Source organism: Arachis hypogaea, chromosome 13 (assembly GCF_003086295.3).
Source record: "Arachis hypogaea cultivar Tifrunner chromosome 13, arahy.Tifrunner.gnm2.J5K5, whole genome shotgun sequence".
NCBI classification, from domain to species: Eukaryota; Viridiplantae; Streptophyta; class Magnoliopsida; order Fabales; family Fabaceae; genus Arachis; species Arachis hypogaea.
In genome coordinates this window covers 137059607-137070821 of record NC_092048.1, presented here as the reverse complement: position 1 = coordinate 137070821, position 11215 = coordinate 137059607, and the positions used below count along the sequence as shown (strand labels likewise).

The following is an 11215-nucleotide window of genomic DNA, read 5'->3' as shown; positions in this document are numbered from 1 at the left end:
ATGAAGATTTTTGGATGCCTTGTCTATGCTGCCACCAATACTAGTTCTAGATCAAAGTTTGACCCTAGAGCAAATCCAGCCGTGTTTCTGGATTATCCACTTGGCTACAAAGATTATAAGCTTTACAATCTACAAACCAAACAATTCCTCATATCAAGGGATGTGATATTTCATGAGGACACCATATCTTTTGCTCAAAATCCTTATACTCAACTCAACAATGATATTTTCTTTGACTTTGTCCTCTCCAATCTAATATTAGATTTTGAACTGTTGCCTAATGTTCCAACAATTCCAACCGTACCTAAAATACCTCAACCATCAACCACAACAAATACGCAATCCCAAATTCTCCCTCTTATAGAAAACCAAATCTCACCTTCTACTTCTATCCAACTTAAAAGATCCACCAGGACTAAACATACTCACTCCTACCTTCATGACTACATTTGTCATACTAAATCTCCTTACCCGATTTCAAACTTCATCAACAACCATAGATTGAACCACACTTATCATAATTTCGTTTACCAAGCCAATCTTATTCTTGAATCACAATTTTACCATCAAGCAGTTAAACATGAGGAATGGAGGACTGCAATGAAAGAAGAACTTGAAGCTTTGGAAGCCAACAACACTTGAAAATTGATTCCTTAACCATCCACCAAAGTTGCCATAGGATGCAGATGGGTTTATAAAGCCAAACTAAAAGCTAATGGCAGTTTAGAAAGATACAAAGCAAGGTTAGTAGCCAAGGGATACACACAGCAAGCGAGAATTGCTTTTAAAATACCTTTAGCCTTGTAGCTAAAGTCACCACTGTACGAGTTCTGTTAGGCATTACAGTAGTGTGTAAATGGCATTTCATCCAATTAGACATCAACAATGCGTTTTTCAACGGGGATTTGGATGAAGCGGTATATATGGAAGTTCCAATGAGACATCCCGAACGCAAGAAAGGCCTTGCATGTAGGCTTACAAAGTCACTTTATGGGCTGTGACAAGCTTTGAGACAGTGGTTTCACAAATTCTACTCAACTCTTAAACAAAATGATTTCACTCAATGCAAAAGTGACTACTCCTTGTTCTCAACAAGTTCTGGTGATTCTGAAATCTTCCTAGTAGTATACGTAGACGACATCATAATTGCAGGAGCTAACCTTGATATGGTGACCAGGGTTCAATTAAAGCTGCAATCCATTTTTAAACTCAAAATATTGAGGACTTGAAATTCTTTTTAGGCTTGGAACTCGCCAAATCTTCTCAAGGGATTTCACTCACACAACGCAAGTATAAACTCTCTTTGATCGAAGACACCAACCGCTTGGACTGCAAGCCGGCAACAATTCCTATGGATGCCAATCTCAAATTAAGAGCTAAAGAAGGTGATCCGATCTCTGATGTTTTTGTGTATAAGAGGTTTATTGGTTGTCTCATGTATTTCACTATCTTTCGGCCAAACATCACCTTTGCTGTCACTAAACTGGCTCAATTCATGTCTGACCCACGAATGCTTCATTTACAAGCTGCTCACCAAGTATTAAGGTACCTTAAGAGTGTACCAGGGCAAGGGATTCTATTTTCAGCTGCTTCCCAACTCACCCTGTCCATATATTTTGATGCCGATTGGGGTAGTTGTCTCGACACAAGGCGATCAACTACAGGCTACTGTGCCTTCCTAGGTGATTCTCTCAATACTTGGAAGAACAAGAAGCAGACAATAGTTTCTATGAGCTCCACCGAAACTGAATATAGGTCCATGGCTCATGCTAGCTGTGAGGTTATTTGGTTAATTGGCTTACTTCAATTTTTTCGAGTCCAAGTCGATTTGGCCATGTTATTTTGTGACAACATCTCTACTCTCCAATTGGTATCAAATTCCACCTTTCATGAGAGATCCAAGCATGTTGAAATTGACTGTCACTTCATCCGTGAGAAGATAGAAGCTGGTACTATCAGATTGATTCATGTACCTACTAAATATCAACTAGCTAATATTCTAACTAAAGCTCCCCCTCCGCTTTAATTTCACTTTCTTATGTAAATTAAAAACATATAATTTGTGCACTCTAACATGAGGAAGGATGTTAGTGTTAGATTATTATTTATCAGTTAGTTTAGTTCAAGTTATAGGTAGTTAGTTATAGTTTACAAGTGAATAAAATTTCCTGCATTATAGTATTACCTAGACCAACAAAAACACTAACAATTACACCTCTTATATATATATATATATATATATATATATATATATATATATATATATATATATATATATATATATATATATATATATATATATATATATATCACATATACAGTACAGTAATCCAATTGAATTCATTCCAATTATTTTATTACTCTTGGATTCAATACTAATTCAATCTTCTTAGTAAGTGTTTTCAAAGTACTAATTAAAAATGCTAAAAATTCATATAGAAAATATAAACTAAATATTAAAATTTTAAGTTTTTTTTATACGTTCAATTGGGAACAAAAATTTTCATTTACTCTCCCACCCAATACTTTAGGACATTCTTTAGTAAATTTGTTAATACCTTGGTTTGAGCATAATTATTAATTAATATTCTTTGTTCAGTGTGTGAGTTGTGAATTGCGATCTTTCTCACCGTCCAATAATGCTTCACATGTCCACACGTATTTACAGGAGTGGTCGACAATCGACACGTGTGACTTGGGATTATAAGTGGTTAGTGCACGCCAAGAATCTTTTGTGAGTTGGGAATTGCTTGGTTTTGAAGTTTGTTTTTATGATGATTATTTTTATTATATTATTATATCAAATTTACCTTGATTTATCTTGTACTCTACTGTTACTAGTTGTAGTATATGTATTTGCAAATTTATATGTCCATTAGTTATTACTACTATATTTATCTATCAAAGTGCCGCTTGCACGTGGCCATGTCTGAGTTCTATAGTTGGGGGTTTCTTAGATAATTTAATTAGCTACAAAGGTTTTTAACCAATATCCTTAATTAATGTCTTTAAGATTCTTGAAACAAACACGTTTTAATTTCTGCCAAAGCAGATTATTATTATTATAAAAAAATACAAAATATATGTTGGTTTTAGAATAAAATTTTGTTAGGTAAATAATAATTTTTGTAAATAATATGAATAATAAATTTTAAAATTAATATAATAAAATAAAAATATATTATATTTTTAAATTATTTATTTAAATTTTAATATTAAAATAATTATTCACACACCTAATAAATTAAACATCTGATATATTCATTATTCATATTATTTAATATTTTTATATATTCTCTACCTATATTTTTTTTTAAATATTATGTGTGTATGTACTATCAAATTTATAGACAAAATACATAACAACGTAGTTTCTTAATGTAAACTAATTAGGATATTAGTTATTAATAGAATTTAATTTTTAATACTCTATCAATATAAAATAGTTTTATATATATACATTTAATTATATAATGTTATATTAATAAAAATAATTATATTTTATATTGATCATATAAATGATTATTCAAACGAAAGAATTCTATTAAATAAATATATGTGTAAAACATTTTTTACTTTTAATATATTAAAATTAAATTATTATTAATAATCACAGGATGTTATTAGTATTTAGAGAGTATATAGTTGACATAATATTTTTTTATCAATATAAAATGTTCAAAAATATAAAATAAATATTTTACGAATCCCACGTCTCCTAGAAGTATCAATGTTTTTTAAATCTTTTTATTGCATTTTTTTCATATTAGTATATGTACCAATAATTGCCTTAAATACTATACTTACTAGCAAATCTTTTTTAAATAATAATTGTTTTTCTCAGAAATTAACCGTCTTTCACTTTTTTGTGGAATGTTAACATATTTAAACAAAAATGTGTATAGATATATACATCAATTTTCCATAAATTTTAAAAATAAACGAGACAGTTATAGACTTATAGATGCATGAAGCGTGATGCATACATGTGAAACTTGTTAAATAAATACGTTTTACGTGTAATATGTGTATTTTCTTTGTTTTTCTAAGGTAACATATATATATATATATATATAAAAGATAAAACGTCTTCTGGTCAATAAATAATATCTCAAATGACATAATCTTTCCATACTCAATCTGATAAAAAAAAATAAAAATAAAACGTCTTCTAGGATTGAGCTGAAATCTCTTCACTGCCTCGCTCACGGTTTTGCTAATTTTGATGGTAAGTTTGTTATGTGAAATGGATTCAGGTACATCTATGGTATCTATATCTTTATAGATTTTGGTAGTTACTATGTTTATACAACTTTAGTAACACTTAAAAAATATTATTAATATTAAAAATATATTTTTTATTAATTAATAGCAATTCTTAATTAAAAAATAAAAATAAAAAGTATTACAAAGTATAGAGTTTGATTCTAATTTTAATAATTTCTAAGTGTGCTAAAAATATATAATTATGATAGTTACTCTAATTATAAATATTAAATATCATAGATTCTGCTATGTATGTATAGAATAATATTATTTATTTAATTTTATATTTATAATATTTATAATATATATTTGTTATATTTAAAATGATTTATTTATTTCAGTAATAATTAAAAACATAAAATAATAACAGTTCCTTACGGTGGTTGTGTATTAAGATAGATAGATGCTCGTTTTGGAGTATAAGAGAAGAAGAAATAATCAAATAATTAATATTTAGTGGGGGGAATGAAGTGAGGGGCTACCCATGTGACATGTACCTTGTTTACATGACATAAATTGCATGTTAGCTTGGGTTTTGATCTGGAAAAGGGCCCCTTATAGCATCATCATCATCATATATAATATTATAAGAGCATTAAAAAAAGTGGGTTAAGAACCAATGCATTGTGCATTCCATTTCCCATTATTTTAAAAATAAAAAAGGCTATTAACCCATATTTTGCTTTTTAGGTATTTGCCCCTCTCCTAATAAGAAAGGTAACCCCTCATTACCCCCCTAATGGTGAGAGAAATTCATGCCAATCATATCAATATATACACTAATTAGTTAACTAGCCTTCCGTAATTCCACTTTCCAAATTTAGCTATGGAGATTGGAGCAGCACATATTATATTCAAAGGTATAAATTAATTTCAATCATTACCCTACCACCAAAAGGAGAGAAGAAGAAGAAACAAAACAATGCATATAATATACCAATGTAATGGTAGATTATATTCATTAATTAATAATATAAACGCATATTTATATGCAGAGAAGAGCGTTGTGTTTTCAATAACTATTTTTAGATGTAATTTCTAAATTAAATTATCGTTTTCAAATGTTTTTTTTAAGAAGAAAAAAAAATTCCTTTTTCAGTTTGTAAGAAAACGTAAAGAAGAATTGGAATGAAATGGACGGAATAATTAAATTAAAAAATAAAAGGGAAACGAGACATGCATGCGTGGTGGTATCTTAATTTATGAGAAAAGGGTTTGTGGTTGAAAACAAATTAATAATAAAGAGATGGTATTTTAATATTTTTTAACATTATCTTAAGGATTTTTTATTTAAACTAAAATTATAATATTTACTTAAATAAGTAATATGTAGATAAACTACAACTTTATATATATATATATATATATATATATATATATATATATATATATATATATACAAAATTTGAAAAACCACTAATAACAGAATTTGGGTACTGTGTCTCCAAAATATACTACAAGAAAAAAAAATATAGTTGCACTCGAGATATGATATATTTGCGTAGTTACGTCTATGATATCGCTGAAAATTTTTAGTATAAATTTTAATCGATTCGCGCAAACTAAGATAATAAGCTACATCTTTGAGTGTAAATATGTAATGGTGATCTTACTCTACTAAAGATGAAAACTACAGATTGCAGTTGATATGTGTTTTAAATATTTGTGATATGAAAAGTTTAAGTATTATTTAGTAATTATTAGTTTATATTTTAAGTATTAGAATATTTAATTTAATTTTATTAATTTAGTTACTAGATTGAATTTTATGTTAGTAGATTTAGTATTTTTTTGTTAAATATAATAAAATGTTATAAATATCTCATAAACTATTGTAATCGTTATTGAGTGATTAGAAATGTAAACTTTTTTTTTGGGTTTTATGATGAAGTCATATTGCGAACAACTGAAGTTGAGTAAGTTCCTTTTTTATTGTATTGGAGAATTTGGTAGAAAGTTGAGTGATTTTCTTTAATTCAAATTTTAAACTATGATGTAGACAAGTTAGGTTGAAGAGTTTTTTTCTTGTTATATCAAGAAATTAAATAAAAAAATTAAATAATTTTTTTATATTCAATTTCAACCTATCTTTTTATTTTATATTTTCAATTTTAATTCATCTTTTTCTATTTCAAATCTTATCTTTTTATTTATCATTAGTTTTTTTTTTTATCATTGGACCTTCACTCCTTGACAAGTGAGGAGAGTAAAACATTGTCAAACATAAAATTTTTTAACTCTACTACATGTTTGAACCCAGCCTCCCTAATAAGATAGTAGAACATGGAGCGGTGAAATAGATAAACATCACAACCAACTTGGGTTGGTCGAGTGGTGAGCTCACTCGTCCACTTAAGCAAGTGTCGAGAGTTCGAATTCCGCCTTATGTATACAGCAATTCATTGGTCAGCGACAGACCCTTAAATAAAGCTCAGATCTGTAATAAATTAGTCTCTAACCTGTCGAGTTAAAAATACCAAGAAAAAAAAAATAGACAACATCACACAACATAACAAAAACAACTAAGACCTCAATACAATTGATTAGCCTTTTATTTTATGAATATAATCTCGTAACAACATTAATTAGTAACATCCTAATATAATTAACTATTTAGTACAAAAAACTTCATCTAAATTTGAAGAATTAATTATCATCTTCTGATATGTTTTTTAACTAATGGTCTTTTACCTAATTAAATAATTTGATTAAAAAAATAGTATTTTATGGATATAATCAGATAACAATATTAATTACTAATATCCTAATATAATTAAGTATTTCATAAAAAATCATGTAAATTTTAAATTTTAATTATTCATCTTCTAACGTTCTCTACTAACTAAGTCTTTTAATTAATTAAATATTTAAATCCAACAATACTAATTAATTAGATCAAAATAATCTAACATATAAATATTGTAACACGTTTTCTAACTACATAAATCGAATTATTCTAATATATCAATTGATTATTTAAATAAAGTTAATCTAAAATATTATTATTCTAACACATTTTTTAACTAATTAAGTTAAAATATTTTAACATGTTAACTAAGAATAAGTAAATTAAAATATCAAAATATAACAACTAATTAATTACTTAACATAAGAAAAAGACAAACCAACCTCAAAATCTAATTATCTCGCTACATGCCACAACGCATTTAGCCGGTCGATGTCCCTTGGGCGCACGATATTATCGACAAGCCATATATACTTTTAGTATTAAACAAAGGTATAACCAAATTTTTAAAACTTTAAAAAATTGTCAAATAAATGTTAATCTCGACTACATCTTTTATACATGTGATGTATGTATCTCGGATACTAAAGTCCAAAATCTACTAGACCTGTATTTTTAGTATTCTCCACTCAGTTTGTGCATTTATCTCATATTCCAAGTGTATTTAAATCCGTAAAAAATTTGTTGTATTATATATATCTAAAGGATTAATTATTCGAAATATTTTTTTTTGTGATTTAAGTCTCAATTACGTATATCAATAAATATTTTACGATTTACACATTTTAATAAATATTATATTTTATTAATTTAAATAAAAAATCCTTATCTAAAGATATATTTCAATATGGGAAAATGGAAGCTGGGGTTCTTTGTTTTGGAGCAGCAAAAGTCAACAATAAGGAAAAGCCAAACGAAAAGTATGCAAACAGGGTCAATAACTCTCTCTCTCTCTCTCTCTCTCTCTCTCTCTCTCTCTCTCTCTCTCTCTCTCTCTCTCTCTCTCTCTCTCTCTCTCTCTCTCTCTCTCTATATATATATATATATATATATATATATATATATATATATATATATATATCAGGAGACGTATTTCTATTTACTTTTCTGCCTCTGCTAACCCTATTGACAATATATTCCATATTCCCATTTCTGCAAAAAAAAAAAGATTAATTTAATAAGTGGTTTAAATACATTGAAAAAAAAGAGTGCTTCTTTAAATTTTATTTTGATTTACTTTTATAATATTTGAATCATCTACTTTTTGGTATTACTCTTCAATTTTTGTTAAAAATTAAAATTGTACAAAATATTTTTTAATTAAAAAGATTGTCTTTAATGTTATGATAACTTTTTGAAATAATTATTTTAGGAATAAACCTTAATTTTTGGACAGATTTAATATTTATAAAATAATAATTACAAAAATAAAAAATATTACTCGATCTACTCTTATTCAATTTTTGAATTTCCCACCAACCACAGTCAATAGCAATGCCACGGCGGCGCTATCCTACACCCACTGCACTCCTGTTATTACCGACCTAATATCTTCTTCGTCGAATGGAAGAGTGACATGAGAAGGGTGGAAGACTCGCTTCTCTCGCTTCTTCTCATTTAATTAATTAATTAATTAATAATTTTTATTTTCGTTTGATAAAATTCTTAATAATCAAATAAACGGAGAGAGTGGGGTAGAGACGTTCTTGAAAGTGGAAAACAAGTGAGGTTTCGAGCGTAGTCGGAGGAAGTGATAAGGAAGAAGTGTGGGAGAGGGAGCTACTGCCAGTAATATAGAGGGGGCGAAGGAGATGAGAAGGGAGGAGCAAAGATATCCAAAAGTATTTTTTTAAAAACCTCTTTTAAGGACAAGGTAGTTGGCTCCATGGTCTTTAGAGTCATAAAGACCGCAAGGACCTTGGTCAGAGACAAGATGGCTACTATTACACCGGGTCAAGCCATGGGACAATTTCTTTCGACCTTCTGAATCATCGTTTGGGTCAACGCTAATGTGGATTAGGATCTCAGGCCTTAATATATGGTACTATGATGAAGAAGCAATGCGTTGTATCACCTCCGCCATAAGGACTCCAATTCGGGTGGGTTTGGCTACCAAATTCGCAGAAAGAGGCAAATATGCTTGAGCGTGTATTCGGATCAATCTGGAATAGCCAGTGATTAAAAGAATTGGTGTTGATGATGAAATGTACGAGGTGGAGTACGAAAATCTCTATTTAGTATGCTCTTCATGTAATTGCTATGGACATCCGCATACGACTGCAGTCAGCGGAAGGTATGAGCAAGTTATAGCAGAAAAACTGATGGAGCTGATGCCAACTCACATGTTCGATTAGAAGAACCACCGCATGTTCACAATTTCAATTTGGTTACGGCCAAGATTCCAAATTTTGAATTTGGTTCTGTTTCAGAAAAGGATTTGTTGATTAATGGGACCCCAGATCTCATGCATGATACATTGCACGATTCTAGTAGCAACGTTAATAAAACTCACACAAAGGAGAAATGGTGAGTCCCGGTCAATAGGAAAAAGGTAAGTTTGTTTATTTTCCAAAGCTAGCCCATCTTTGCTGAAGCCCATCCCTAGAAAAGGAGTGGAAAAAAATTAGGGCCTAGACAATCAGAGCTTGTTAATAAACTTTCTTCTACTCCTATAAAGTCCACTTTGGGGTGTAACCCGGGTGGATCAAAGGGCACAACGGGTGAGTCTTCTTCTTCTCATCGTGTTCATGCTAAAACTAATACCCACAAGCGCCAGCATCCAGCATCATTACAAGGGTCACCCGTTGAAGCTCTCATTCACAAAAATAAAATGGGTGAACAAGCAAACACTGCTGCGGTGGTGGGGGATGTTTGCAAGCTTGATGATTGAGGTCCCAAAATGTAAAGCCTTTTGGTGGAGTTCTAATTTATCTCCCAATATTTTATGGATCAGTTAAATATTATAAGTTGGAATATAAGGGGAGCTTCCAATAGGATGTCTCAAGTTCATTGTAAAAAATTGGTAAGAAAATTCAAGCCAATCTTTTTTATTCTTATTGAAACGCATGTTTGTTTTGCTAATATGAATAATTTTTGGCATAATTTGGATTTTTTTTCCTATGGGTGTCTCCGAAGCCATTGATCACAAGGGGTATTTAGTTTTTGGCGTCTGATGTTTGTTATTCTTTTTCTGTCCTCTCTATAATGCTCAATGTTTGACTATTAAAATTGGTAAAGGAGAAAATTTTTGGGTTGTAGTAATATTTATGGTAGTCCTCAATTTTCTACAAGAAATTTGCTTTGGCACCATCCGAGGGACAAATCTCTCAATTGTTTGGAGCCCTGGTTGGCGTTGGGGGGATTTTAGTGAGATTGTTTGCTTTGATGAAGTTAGAGAAAAAAATTTTTATCCTGCTCATAGTTATTTTTTGTATGATATCCTGGATTTCTGCAACCTATTTAATTTAGCTGTCACTGGAAGAAAATTTACATGGTTTCAAAGAATTAAGAGCTTTAAGAACATAGAAAAAAGGCTAGATAGAGTGTATAGTAATGGGGATTGGAGGATGTTTTTTCCGGAAGCATATGCTGAGGTCTTGGGCTACCTTCATTCAGACCATTGTTCTATCTTGGTCAGGTGGTTGGGAGCCCTAGCGAAGAAGGGTATGAAACCCTTCATATTTCAAGCAACTTGGGCCTAGCATACTGGGTATAAAGCGCTTGTTAAGAGAGTATGGGAGCCTTTTCAAAAGGAGGGTTGTATCCAGAGGTAACTTCTTTGGGTTCAGCAGGTTTCGTTAGAGTTCAATTCCAATTTTTTTGCAACATCTTTACCAATAAGCGTAAGCTGGAGGGTCAATTGGAAGTGGTTCAGAGAAGTTTAGAAAGTTGCGATGATGATGAGCTAAGGAGGAGGGAAGAGGATATCGAATCAGCTCTGAACACTATCCTAGCACATGAAGAGTTATTTTGGTTCCAAAAATCTAGAAAGTAGTAGGTGAAGTTTGGTGATCGCAATTCAAAGTCTTTTCATATGCAAACTATCATCCAAAGGATGATTAACAAGATTCATAGTCTCTTGGTTAGCGATGGAACTTGGGTTACGAATTCTAAAGTTTTGCAGATCAAAACTTTAAAATTTTATAAAAGCCTTTTTTGTTCCATGGAGCAAGTTGACACTAAGTGTATGGGTGTGGTTCCCAC

At 30.2% G+C, this 11215-nt stretch overlaps 1 protein-coding gene across 1 annotated transcript; it reads left to right on the top strand.

Moving 5' to 3' along the window:
• On the top strand, window positions 1-642 carry LOC112783253 (uncharacterized). The gene has a single exon (XM_025826107.1). It carries the CDS (start codon window positions 1-3, stop codon window positions 640-642), a length of 642 nt encoding a protein of 213 aa, XP_025681892.1.
• The last annotated feature ends 10573 nt before the right edge of the window (window positions 643-11215 follow it).